Raw genomic sequence first — 14,772 nt, 5'->3', positions numbered from 1 at the left:
CAGTCTGGCCATTCTCCGTTGACCTCTCTCATCAACAAGGTGTTTCTGTCCACAGAACTGCTGCTCACTGGATGTTTTTTGTTTTTGGCAAATTTCTAGAGACTGTTGTGTGTGACAATCCCAGAAATACTCAAACCAGCCCATCTGTCACCAACAATCATGACACTGTCCAAATCATCATTTTTTCTCCATTCTGATGGTTGATGTGAAAATTAACTGAAGCTCCTGACCCATATCTGCATTATTTTATGCATTGCACTGCTGCCACAGGAATGGCTGATTAGATAATCACCAGCCATTGGTGTGTGAGTGTGTGAATGGGTGAATATGACACAGTGTAAAGTGCTTTGGTAACCTCTAAGGTTAAAAAAGGCGCTATTTAAGTGCAGACCATTTTTTTACCATAATCACATGAATAAGTAGGTGTACAGATATTCCTAATAACCAACCCTAAACCTAAACTTAACTGATAGTGTCATAAAAACCAATTGTGAGATGAAAAATGCAATTGCTGAAGCAACCATTAAAACAGTCTTTTTTATGGCACTTTCGGCTCATGTGTTGACTTCAGGACTTGTATCCCATCCTTTGCATTACAACTGAAACATTGCATCAGTTGACCTACCACGCGATTTACCGCACTCGAACAAGCTTATAAATGCAGTTGGTTATGCAATGCAAACATTCAAATGTTTAAGATAGCATTGTGTGTGGAACAGGGCGAAAAGTAATTGTTTATGAACTGATAAATTACAGTTGAATTCGTGATTTGCTTTAGTGCCTCTAGTGCTCATTTCAGCCATATAAAAATCATTTCGCAAAAGTGTAGGATAGTAATGTGATTCTATGAGATATTCCCATGTTCATTCATTGGAAGGCCTTGACCTTCCTGGAAAGCATCCTTTGTCATTTCCATTTATCAAAAGACAAATAATAGGACAGACATGATACTTGGCCATTCAGTGAAATATTAATTTATCACCAGGTGAAAAGTATGGTTACAGAGAGCAAAATGAAATAACCATCTGTCTTATTTTCCTGCATGTAGAGCCAAGCAGGGAAGTAGCCAAAAAGCTGTTGGCCGATTCATCAGGTCAGGAATGGACATGCGGTCCATTGTAATGTGCAACTACAATGGCTTTGATTGGCCAGCTGTGTGATAGCCAATCATTATCCATTCTCAGGTTCCCTGAGGCCTCCTCTGACAAGCAGGAGCATTTATTTCTCTTTAACATCTGTGACTTTGCGACTGCAGGGCTTTATTTGCATTTTATTTGTCTTTAATTTACGTTGGTAGGCATGACTTGAAAATTCTTGTTCTCCTTTTGTCGATTTTAATCGCTTTGAACTCACTGTGCAATGATCATTTTTTCAGTCTCCGTCCAAATGGGTGGAAGGTGTGTTTTTTGTGCATTAGTGGATTTGAGTGAGTGTGCATTCACAAAGACTGCATGAGTGCTAAGAAGTGCAAAAATGGACGCTAAAAGTACGTATACCGAAAGAGCCATTTGTCATTTCTTTTCTTAAACTGCTCTTGCCGCCTATGTCTGTACTATTAATTAGAAATACACCAGAGATGTACGGCTCACTTGGTTCTTCCTTCCTTCTCATTAGCATCATTTTTATGTTCATTGCTCATTTATGAATATCCAGAGCGCACATTTACTCATACGTTTTACAGCTCGTCCTGTGCGTATCAAGGATATGGCTAATGGTGGCGGTCCTTTGAAATTTCTCCTGCTGTTCCGTGATGAAACTTGCCCACATGCTGCGTTTGTTTGATGCTGCAGTTGTTGATTATTTTAAGCAAGTCACACATGCTTTTGATGCACAAAGATGGGCTAATAGACCTTACAGTATACAGCATGTTTCATTTCAAGTCAATGAAAATGAGGCTTTGATGGATAAAGGCACAATCCAGTGTTGTGGAAGCCTATTTCAAATTGTGGTTTGCGAAACTAAGAGCTACTTATAATTTCAAGTACACAAAAGTAAAAGACTACGCTTTTGAAAAGCTGCACCATCATTTATATACAGTATATAAGAGTTCGACGTCCGGGGCCCCTAGCCCGAGTAGGAAAGCTTTGCAAAAACCGCTTGAGGGGTGACATGTTGTTCTGGGCACACACACACGAATACGCTGTTGTTTGCGGTCTCGGAGCGGTTCACGAAGCGGCCTGGTTCGGGTCAGTAGGACTTTGGGTTTGGGTTTGTCATTTATGAAAAAATTATACAAACCTTCCGAACTTGTTTCGCCCACGTGCGCTCGCTCACTCACACAGGTACGTGCAAACGGATGAGGGGCCGTTCACACTGAACGTGTTTATGCATGCATCTACTATGTTTTTCAATTGATTTTCTATGTAAACACACGCTTTGCGAACATCCTTGACTGCTGCACCACAGCTCGATGTTTCTTCAGTGTCTTATGTAGGACCGGCACATTTTTAGACACACTGTCAAGTTAAAAATAACTTCAGATTTAAAACAAATTGTTGGGTTATAATATTAATATATACTGTAACAACTGAATTTCAAAATGTTACTGGGTGAAGTAGTAGGTTTTGCACACCTGTTCACACACACACACACACACACACACACACACACACACACACACACAGTGTTTTGTTTTTTATCACTGTATTGGAAAACATGCATTAATTACCTTTAACTAGATTTTTATTTCATTAAACATTTTGAATGTACTTGGCTACAATGGCTGATAGGAAGAATTCAAAAATTATGATTTAAAACAAATTTTGTCTTTTTTTTTTTTGCAAAATTTTTCGAAATGGGTCCTGGGTCGTTTGGTTGCTTGGGGCCTCAGAAATCATAAACCGCCCCTGTGAACCATCCGAGAAAATCAATTTACTAAACGAAAACTATCCAAACCTACTTTTATGAACACTATGTGTGAGGACTCAAATGAATCAGTGAATCTATTTTATGAACCTATTAATTTAAATGATCCGTCCTTCTGAACGAACCGATTCACTAAAACAACTCTTTCCAGCAGACCTTTGTGTTCATTATTAAGTTGAAAACGTAACAATTTTAAATGTTTAGTTTAGCAATGTTTTAAAGTTAAGTTATTTAGTTTAGTAGCACAAAACTAAATATTTATTGACAGTTCATTAAAATAGTAGATTACAGTTCTAATCGCGCTACTGCAGGTTTTTTGCGTAATTGAGCTACAGTCAAGTATACATGACACAATGCGTTACAAGAAAGAAAGTCATACACACCTGGGATATCATGAGGGTGAGTAAATAATGAGAGAATTTTTATTTTTGGGTGAACTGTCCCTTTAAATACACATTATGCGTTGGCTGTCTTATGGAGCATGCTCAAAATGCCTAGGCCAGTTGTCATCCAGTTAACGTGTATATATGCTTGACAAATCCGCGCTACAGTGGTTTATCTAGGTCTGTAAGTCCGACTTCATAAAAATTGGACTGTTACGTTTCTGTCATATTAAAGCATTAACATGACATTTTAAAAGACTTATTATAGTTTCAGTCCGACTGAAAATAAACTTTTAAAGTGCAGGTAAACATACAGAATATTTCTGAACCAATACATTGAAATGAATTGTCAGAACAAACCAAATTGCTAAAATGGGACTTCCCATACTTGGAAAGAGTAGCATGTTAGTGGAGAAACTACACTAGTTATTTGCTTGTCTTGCTAACTGCTTTTTCCAAAAAGTTGCTGGACTATATATGAACAGTACAGGAAGCTTATCTAGCTATGGTTTCAAATTAGCTTCAACACTAGTTAATGTACATCTAAATGAGAATCTCTGATATTGATGAAACAAAACTGAATTTTAAAGACGATAAATGGCTTCTTCCAGTGTCCAATAAATCAAAAGAACGAGAGGAAAGAGTGAAAAACAGGAAGGTGCAGCGTTTCATCAAAAGGCTTATTAGGATGTGATTCAAAGAAAGTGCCAGCAACATAATGCCATCTGAGACCCAGCACGATGGATAATGACTTGTTGGGCACACACCTCAGGAGAGCCAGACTCTATCTGGTTTCATGAGAGGTCCTTCATCAACCCAGCTTCAATAAAACACCATTTGTTGCAAGATGACTAGCAGTGCTGGAGGGCAGCCAACATGTGCCAGCTGTCACATTCATCAAAAACCACTCCCAAATCCTCCAGCCACAGTTCCCAGTCAGAGTAGAAGCCATATTTCATTTGCTGTGAACGTGAGGGTCGCAAGTCTGTTTCTGCCAGTGTATTCTAAATGAATTCTGTCCACAAATATCCAAAGGACAAAAACTCCTGAAAATTGGATTTGACATACTATTGCATCTGTGAAATTTTTAATGGACTTGTGTTGGGGAGTAACCCGGGCTGTACTGGTAATCTGGCATACCGGACATTTTCCCGGTGGGCCGTTGCATTTTTGGGCCGATCTTTGGGGCGGACTGGCCATCGGGAGAACCGAGCAGGCTGGCGGGTTTGGGCCGCGGTTAGCTAAAATGAGCCACCGCGTTATGCAGAATGGACCACAAAACGGCGCCGTGATATGCCGAAAAGGACAGCGATTTTGAAACGGTTCACTGAAAGAAACTATCCTGTACTGACTATTTTAAACACAATTGAGCGTTGATTCAAATAAATTGAAGAATAATTTTTTTAACCATTTCATGAAATTTTCCATCTAAACGAACGATTCACTAAAACAAATCTTTCGGTGAATCTATTCTTTGAACCGGTTCATTGAAATGAATGGCATGATTGAGCTAATTCTCTAAAACAAACTATTCAAACTGATGTTTGTGAACACTTATAAGTGTTGACTCGAATGAATCCGCAAATCTACAGTAATCAATTACATAATCCACATTGAACATGTATTATAGAATTATTATTATTAATGGAAATTCTGTCATCATTCACCATCATGTTGTTCCAAACCCGTATGATTTTCTTTCATCCGTGCAACACCATAAGGAGATATTAGACAGAATGTTTGCCTGAGTCACTATTTACTTTCAGTGAATGTGTTTTTTTCTCTATATTTTGAAAGTGAATGGTGACTGTCAGTCTCTATCATTCTGTCTAACATATCTTGAGTTCCACAGAATACAGAAGGTCACAGGTTTGGAACAACATGAGGGTTGGGAAATGACAGAATATTAAATTATGGCTGAGCTATCACTTTCATGCCACCCAGATGTGTATGACTTCCTTTCTTCTGCAGAACCCAAATTAAGATTTTTAGAAGAATATTTCAGCTCTGTAGGTCAGTTCAATGCAAGTGAATGGGTGCCAAAATGTTGTATGCTCCAAAAAGCACATAAAGGCAGCATAAAAGTAATACATTTGACTCCAGTAGTTACATCCATAACTTCAGAAGTGATATGATGTGTTGGTGAGAAACTGATCAATATTTGCTATTTTTTGCTAGATATTCTTCTCCTTTCCCAGCAGGGGGCGATATGCAGAGAAGAATGTGAACCACCAAAAACACAAGAAGAAGAATGTGAAAGTGATTGTGTCTCTGTTTCTCATCCACACATTCACATTCTTCTGAAGATATTGGACCACTGGAGACTTATGGATTATTTTTATGCTGATTTATTTGAATTTTTTAGCTTTAAAATGTTGGCACCCATTCACTTGCATTGTATGGTCATACACGGCTGAGAAACTCCTCTAAAAGTCTTCATTTGTGTTCAGCAGATTAAAGAAAGTCATACACATCTGAGATGGCATGAGGGTGAGGGAATGATGAGAGAATTCTCAACACTGAGTCAGTGATGACTCAAATGAACTGGAGAATGTACTTTTTAAACTAGTTCATTAAATGAACCATCTGAACGAACGGTTCACTAAAACAAATCTTTCAGTGAATCTATTCTTTGAAACACTTCATTCAAAATGTGCTGCATGATTGAGCTAATTCTCTAAAACAAATAATTTAATCTGACTTTGCAAACACTAATAAGTGTTGACTCACATGAATCAGCAAATCTATTTTTTGAAACAGTTCATATCAATTAATTTTATGAGTGAACAGATTCGATTCTCTAAAGCAAATGTTTCAAACCGACTTCTGCGAACACTCTTGAGTGATGACTCATTTGAATCATTTATTTTATTCGTTGAAACACAAATTTGAAAACAGCTAAACTGCTCTCGCACTATTAAAATATGTAGTTAAAGAGATAGTTCACACAAAATTGTAAATTCTGTCATCATTTACTCACCCCCATGTTGCTCCAAACACAAATGGAGATGTTAGGCAGACTAGAAGGGAATCCTATTCACATCCAGTGTACGGGCGTAACATTTTGTAGAAACGTCTCCTGTGTTTAACAGAGAAAAGGATGTCAGATGGGTTTGGAACTACATGAGGATGAGTAAATGTTTACAGAATTATCATTTTTGAGTGAACTATCCCTTCAAGCAACGTTGCTTCTTTTACTTAGTCATTCCCCAATAGAAACTTACCCAGAATGAGTAAAAACATTAAATCAGTTTGACTTGTCTAGTAACTATAGCCCCTGCTATATCGTGCCATTTTAAATCGGCTAAATGAGAACACAGGGTTGTCATCGACATTCTCTTATATTTTTCACCCTGCTTCGGTATGTGTGTGGCCTTTTATTCGTTCAGAGCAACAGTGGTGCCGGTTCTCTCGGGAGCCAATTATCTGTATCGACGAGCTCAGATTATGTGATTCACTGATCTAAGATCAGGGCTCTAACTCCATCTCTAATCTCTGCCATCACAAACAAACTTACAAACGGATCTGTGCTCAGCCAAGCTTGAAAGCAAAGGCTGAAATCACCACCCAGCGTGTCTAGTCATTATGCATTTGCCCTTTTCCCCCAGCTGTTCAAGTGTGGATGCTGTTCTATATTTGATGGCATCTACAGATGTTTCCATTAGAAGGGGACATGAATAGGCTTGTGGCTTTATCTGCAGCCAAAGGCCAAGAAGAAGTACCTTGAGCACCTCTCACTGAACTCTCCAACTAGATGCTAGAGCTTTATCTATGTCACACACACTCTCTTATGATTGATAATTAAATGGAAATCAGTGAACAAGATGCCATCAGACTTTCTCCAATGGAGGAGACAGTCTAAATTCATGTCTGGCGTCTTTAAACTTTTTATCTGTCTGCTGTTATTTATTCAGTCTCTCTTGTTTTTCTCTTTTGTGATTTGACCCTGCCCGTCCACCCATGCTCAGCTGCAGCACGGCGTATCAGTGCATCTACTATCCTCCACAGCAGACGGCCAGGGCCAGGGAGATCCTGAGTCTGGTGTCCCAGCTGCAGCCTCTCATATCTGGGCTGGCAGAGCAGCTCCTGCAGGCGGTGCAGAAGTGCTCCAGAGAGGGACTGAAGGACACACTCAAGAGCCTGGAGGAAAAGGTGAGATCTGGTGCTTGTCTCTCACAGATCACCACGAGTTCAAAGTTGGACATCTAGCCTCGTGGGACCCTGCGCGCACATGCGTGGGTGTTGTATTTTGGCTTCATTATACGTAATGCATAATTTAAGTTAATTTAAACTGACTGATCTCAGTTCAGAGCACTCTGAGTCATGTGACAAAACAACATGGCGCTGATCACAGTAGAGTTTGTCTTTTGGATAAACGCCAACAAAAGTACATCTGGTAAGAAATCGAATTAGGTTTTTACATTGAAACCTGTTTGAGTCAAAAGATTAGAGTCTCTAGTTTCATGCAATATGCCATTTTTTAAATTTGAGCAATTGTTCGCGAAACGCCACGCTGGTAAACACAATGACCACAATAGTGTACAATAGCACTATTTTGTGCATTATCACATTGAGAATCAATGGGCTCATCCAAAAGCTGAAAAATGTTGCTTTCAGAGGCGTTATATGAAGTTGAAATGAAAATAAAGTACATTTCGAACTGTTCTGAGACCAGTGCAGACAGGACAGCACACTGGAGGTTAAGTCATTCACTAAATAGGGAGCAAGGGAGCGTCCTATAGTTCTCTATGCAGCCAAGTGGATTCACTACTAACATCCGTTCAAGTTCAGTTTCAGGCTGCTGATGATGTTTGGATCATTCAACATGGTTGGTAGACATGGAACGATTGTAAACATAGATTCAGAATTCATAACGTATAATTTTATTTTAACGTGGTTGGCAGTGATTGGACGATGCTGGCTGTTACTTTGAATCAGATTTAATTATGCTAATTTCTGATTGTAAAATCACTTGATTGTTTGACAGTGCAAAGAGGGAACATTGAGATCTTGTTGCCAACGTAGAAAAATAAAACATTGAAACATAAATGTCAAATCAAGACAAATTATTTGTATTTATGCATTGTGCTTTTCCGGAAACATTGCTCCAGCTTCACGGAAAACCATCTGTTATGTCTGTAACATCTCCAAAACACGAATAAGCAACACTCCTAGAAACATAACATTAAATAATAATGTCAGCCTCAGTCACCATTCACTTCAATTGCATGCATCTCCTTTATATGAAGGTCAATTTTTATAAGTAAAATGTAAATAAATATTCACCTTCATGTCCCAGGTTTGGCCAGATAATTAAATTGACCACTGTCTTGCTGACTTTCCATTTGCACCATGTATCAGATGCTAATACTTTGGTATAATTACAATATTCATATAGCACAGTACTTACATGGTACATCCCTCAATTCACTTTACATTGCCTCCTTTCATCTCTCTCTGTAAATGGCACCACATATTACATCGTAAAACACTGCACGTAGATGCCACTATGCCATCAAATTCAGGGGCATCATGCTCATATACAGTGGCAATATACAAGTCATGCACAGTACTTATTACATATCAGTCATGTTAATGTAATGGCGACGTGTCAATTTGCAACATGGAGGCTCTTTGACAAACGGCCATCGGTCTGGCACGTTCCCCGCAGTCAAAACTAGCAGAAGCCCCCAGGAGAAGTAACTAGTACTGTGTGTCAGTGTTTTATGGGTGTAATTAATGAATTACATCTGGTGCTGTCAGTGTGCAATTTGTGATTGAGGGATTGTTTCTGCCACAGTAAAACAGCAGCAATCAGCCGGCATCATTGCTTAATTCTCTCTGTCGCCGCTCCTCACCTCCTTGATTAGAAGTGTGAAGGCGGCCACATGATTCAGAAGCGGCGGCGAGTGTGCTTGTGTTGATTGAAATCTCGAACCGTGAGCGTGTGTTTGTGTGGGTGCGTGTTGATATTGTATTAGGTCTGTACACCCCTGCACGCATCTCAATTGTGTTTATAGCCTTTTGACGATATTTGATATCTCTGTTGATATACTTTCTATGAAATGGCTTAGCAGGTTTTTGTTTTTGGTTTTTCAAGTTAGATTAACCATCATCTTGTAGTAAAAATTTGAATAATAATAATAATCATTTTCATAATAGTAATGATTACACTGCTGTGAAAAAGTATTTGCCCCCATCCTGATTTCTTCTCAATTGTTTCAAAAATTCAAATACAATCTAACATAAAAACGGTTTTTAAATGATAATATTATTTATTGAAGCAAAAAAAGTTACCCAGTACCAAATGGGCCTTTGTGATAAAGTATTTGCCCCTTAGTTACTATATCCCCAAATCTATAAAACTGCATTCATAATGTGGTCCAGCTGGACTAGACACCCCCGGGCCTGATTACTGTCAGCCCTGTTCAATCAAATCAACACCTAAATAGAACTTTTTCAGCAGCATGAAGTTCGCTAAAAGGTCTCCCCCATTAGCACACTATGCCAAGGTCGAAAGAAATTCCAGAAATGAGGAAAAAGGGTCATTGAAATCAGTCTGGGAAGGGTTACAAAGCTATTTGAAACACTCTGGGACTCCAAAGAACCACAGTGAGGGTCATTATCCCCAAATGGAGTGAACTTGGCACATCCTAAAGGAGAACGTCCGGTCATCAGTCCGTGATTTGAAGCTCAAATGCAGCTGGATTATGCAGCAAGACAATGACCCAAAGAGTAGGAGTAATCCACCTCTGAATGGCTCAAAAGAAGCTACATTAAAGTTTTTGGAGTGGCCTAGTCAAAGTCCTGACTTGAACCCGATTGAGATGCTGTGGCAGGACCTTAAACGGGCAGTTCATGCTCTCAAACCCTCCAATGTGGCTGAACTAAAGCAGTTCTACAAAGAAGCGTTTGGTTGCAGCTGTTGCTGCTAAAGGGGGCACAACCAGCAATTAAGTTTAAGGGGGCAGTTAGTTTTTCACATGGGTGATATAGGTATAGGTGTTAAATTTAATAATAATAATTAATATATATATATTTGAAAACTGTTTTTTGTGTTTACTCAGGTTGCCTTTATTATTAATAGAATATATATACACCAATATAACAATACATATACAGCAATATTTACACACATTTGTGTGTGATGACTGATTTAGAGTTCATTGAATCTGACAGTCTGAACTGATTCAAATGAATCAAATCGAATAGAGTTGGTGATTCCTCTAAATTATATATTTTTTAAAAACCCCTTTTAAGCCAATTCAGAGCAAATACATTCATTTTGAGATATATATTAAGTATAGTCGAGAGCCTGAACATTTTCCAAATATTTATTAGACGAGCTAAATATTTTTCTATTTAGACAAATGTATTTTAAGACATATCAAAAATATTGTTTTAGACTATATCAAATATTTCTTTTTGTATTTTTTAGACAAATGTCAATATTTAAAACAAACATTTAAAAGCACACGATATATAATCAAGCTAAAAATATTCAAAGAATGTTTTCCACCCTGGTTGTCACTAAATGACACAAGGAAAAATTATAATTATAATTTATTATAATTAACATATGTAGCAATAAAACATCATATATGAATAAATAGCAGTATTTACCGACAGATACTTTTCCGTAAACATTTTATTATATGTCAAATATACTTTCGAGTGATGATGCTAAGGACTGAATCGGAGTTCATTGAATCATATGGTTTGAACTGATTCAAATGAATCATGTTGTCTACAATGGTTTGGTAGAAATGATGGTACTCTAAATGATTTGGGTAGAAAAAACATCTTTTTAAGCCCTTTTAAAACCACTACATACATTTTGAGATGTATATCGAACATAGAGGCTAAAAAAATATAGAAATAATTTCATTAAGATACAAAATGTCGTTTTTATAATCTCATCAAATCTTCAGTCTTTGGTATAGACCCCTTGGATAAATGTCAACACAATTCTAAGTATTCAAGTCTATTCGTCTTTTTTTCTTTTCTTTAGCTGTAGTCACTTTAGCATAAATCTGGATTGTCATAATATCAAAGAACATTCAGATCCTCATGACGAAGCACTAACCAAAGGTTGTGCCAGTAACCAGGTTTGTTCAAATGCTAGTAGTAAAAAATACAGCATTTCAATTTCAGACAAGGTGAGAATACAAACTGGCTATATTCACAGCTTGCGTTTGATTAATCGTGTTATTATTCTATCTAAAACAATGATTGATTGGTTGGAGAAAAGGTCAAGGCGGTGTTGATTTGGAGAAATTAAAAGGTCCTATCGGTTCATAATAAAGTAACAAGACCATCTGTTCTATTGCCTGTGAAATGCTGTGACACTGAGTCAAGCTTACACTTGACGGGTTGCAAATTGCATTTAAAAGATAAGAAAGTCCTCGCTGGGTAAATTTGATTTCTTTAGCGCAGCTATTTGCACCCCGACAGTGAGAAAGTGTCTCTGCATTAACAATTAGCTGTTCAGTTTGTTTCTCTACGTACTACTTTGACTAAATAAACATATTTGGGTGTGTAATGCAATTGTATGGGTTCTGATCCTGGGTCTTCCCATGGGATAAGAAACTTGTTTCCCCCTTGAAATAAGTTTATTCTTCTTACCCCATTGGCAAATCATTTGTTCTTGTTTTAAGTATAAACTCACTCATTTTGTTATATTTCTTTAGAGTTTTTATATTTTTACTCAAAAACAAGACGAAAATAACGAGTAAGAAATATTGTTTGCCCTATTGCTATCAATGCTTTCTGTTCCCTCTTTCTCACATCCCTTCATCCCCTGCCTTATCCCTCTCTCTGTCTTTTGAGGCTCCTTCAATATCTGTGCAACTCACTGGAGATTAATGGAATCATTTGTTGTTGTTGTTGTTGTTGTTGTGCTGAAACCAACGAGAGCCACGTCTTTTGTGTCTCTTTATTCCTTCTGCTCGTTCTTCTGTCCTCTCTCTGTCATACCTCTCTCACTATCACCAGGCCGTCACTATTTGCTCTTTCCTCCTGATTCATTTTTTCTGATATGCTTCTCTCCATGTGCCTTTAATCTTCCTCGCACACACTCTTGTGCGCCGCTATATTTTAATGAATTGCTTGATTATTAAAATACTGTCTCATCAAAAAAACTCATATGTATTTTTTCAACTATGCGCCAACTATTACCCTATGGACTTGAACACAAAATTAATATTATAATTTATTTTTTAGAAGAATATCTCCGCTCTGTAGGTCCGTACAAAGTAATTAATATGGCTTCAGTGGTTTAATCCATGTCTTGTGAAGCGATATGATAGGTGTGGGTGAGAAACACATCAATATTTACATAAGCTACTTTTATAAATACAGTCCATTTCACTTCATTCAAACCAGTGGAAAGAGCAACATAAGGAATGCTATTTGTAAACATGGACAACATGACTTGAAATATATAAATAATAAATACAAAAATGGATGTCTTCGACATGTTTCTGTACGAGTGTTTACTCTGATCCAGAATGATCTTCTAAAGAAAGGTCAGCTTCGTGCTGACGTGTCATGTCATGCAGAAGGCACCAATCAAAATCCTCACGGTGCCTGAAATGGTTAAATTGGAGTGATTAAGCCGTAATTTATCGGCTTAATTTTCTGATCAGACCGATATGGCTGCCGATATATTGTGCATCCCTAATCGAAATGGTTTGTTTGGATTATCATAGTTTATAACATGTAATAATTTGTATTCTTAGAATGAAATTTCATAGTTTAATATTAAAAATCTGGACCTGGAACAAGTGTAAAACAATCACATATATTCATAAAAGGCATTTGAATTGTAGCTACAATAAATGATGAGGGACTGGTAAAAAGTTCCCAAGTATTCATTTTTTCTTTCTTCATAAATGTGCCCTGGGACATAAAAACTGTCTGTAATTGGAGAAAATACAGTCACCCCTACTCTCTTCCTCTACAGACGGAGCAGTTTGTGCACACTCTGAAGGATGAGTTGGTAAAGAGCGCCCTCCTGGCCCTAAACGCCGCCCGTCCCGGCTACGTCTACAAAAAGTCAACTCCTTCCAGCCCGCACGAGCAGGACTCTAACCCCAGCGTGACCACGGAGACTCACACCATCTGCAACAATATGGACGGCTCGCAGACGCCCCCTAAAGACAACCGAGCGTCTCCTCTCCACTCAGACTCGATCCCTCACCACAAGGAGTACGACGAAGAAGAATGGGCAAGTTCTCTTCAATTCTGTGCGTTTTGGTATTAGAAAAGCCACTTAAAGGGAAAGGTTACCCAGAAAGGAACATTCCTTCATCATTTACTCATTTCCAGTCCCATTTGACTTTTTTTTTTCATTTTCAAAAATTTCTTACACTACCTCATCCTGGAGCCTTCAAGCTACATCCACCAAACTCGGCACAGACCTTCAGACTGTTCTGAAATAGTTTGCTATGTCTTTTCTAACTGATCTTACTAAGGTTTTCACACAGCTGTCAATCATGTATTTGAAAACATTACATTGACGGAATGTTCAAAAGGGCCAACAGAATGCTCGTTGTTAAAACTTTCAAATATTTAAATATAAACAAATCCTCAAAAGTCTTTGATCTAAAGCGGCAGGTAGGCATTTTGCATTCCGTTGACATATTTAAACATTCCATCAATGTAAGTCTGTGGGATTTTTCGGATTATTTATCATTCTCTGTGTGAAAACCGTAAGTCCAATCAGTTAGAAAAGACACAGCACTATGTTCCACAACAGTCTGAAGGAGTTTCTGTGAGAAATGTTGGTCTAGGTTTAGAGATTTTAATCTGATGAGTCTGTCTGACTCGTATGTACCTATAACCTGAAACTAGTTGAAATGTAGTTTGTTTTTAAGTCCCAGTCCTAGCTCCTCCATACAGTACGTGTTGCTTGTCCTTGCCACCACTTCACAGAGAATGACAGTTTGTCTGAATTACAAAAGCAACTGTGTATCAACTTGACATGTTTTAATTGCATCTAAAGCAGCTGAAACTAAAATTTCATAGAACTAGAGATATGAGTGTGGTGAGACAAAGTATCCGGTTAGCAACCAAGTGTGGGACATTATCACATTCAACATCCTTTATTAAAAACCGTCAGCTCTCGCTGACTTCCACCCTTGCGAGTTCGAAACCAGGGCGTGCTGAGTGACTCCAGCCAAGTCTCCTAAGCAACCAAATTGGCTCGGTTGCTAGGGAGGGTAGAGTCACATGGGGTAACCACCTCATGGTGGCTATAATGTGTGGCCTCCACACATGCTACGTCTCCGTGGTAATGCACCCAACAAGCCAGGTGATAAGATTGACGGTCTCAGAGGCAACTGAGATTCGTCCTTGGCCACCCGGATTGAGGCGAGTCACTACGCCAACATGAGGACTTGGGAATTGGGCATTCCAAAATGGGGGAGAAAAGGGAAGAAAACAACAATAAATAACCTTTAGCACAGTAACTGAAGGGCATCTGCAAACTAGAATCTTGTTTTAAGGTGCTCAACAATATCGG

The 14,772-nt window shown here is 38.3% G+C and overlaps 1 protein-coding gene across 2 annotated transcripts in view; it reads left to right on the top strand.

The window, feature by feature from the left end:
- LOC127652169 (type II inositol 3,4-bisphosphate 4-phosphatase-like) overlaps window positions 1-14,772 on the top strand; it is a 115,045-nt gene that overhangs the window by 67,653 nt on the left and 32,620 nt on the right. For both annotated transcript variants that reach the window (XM_052138231.1, XM_052138230.1), the window contains exons 9-10: window positions 7,217-7,400; window positions 13,213-13,476. In XM_052138231.1, the coding sequence (XP_051994191.1) occupies window positions 7,217-7,400; window positions 13,213-13,476 (448 nt within the window). The remainder of the gene's footprint in view (window positions 1-7,216; window positions 7,401-13,212; window positions 13,477-14,772) is intronic.

Source organism: Xyrauchen texanus, chromosome 11 (genome assembly GCF_025860055.1).
Source record: "Xyrauchen texanus isolate HMW12.3.18 chromosome 11, RBS_HiC_50CHRs, whole genome shotgun sequence".
Classification (NCBI taxonomy): Eukaryota; Metazoa; Chordata; class Actinopteri; order Cypriniformes; family Catostomidae; genus Xyrauchen; species Xyrauchen texanus.
This window is presented reverse-complemented; position numbering and strand designations above follow the sequence as displayed.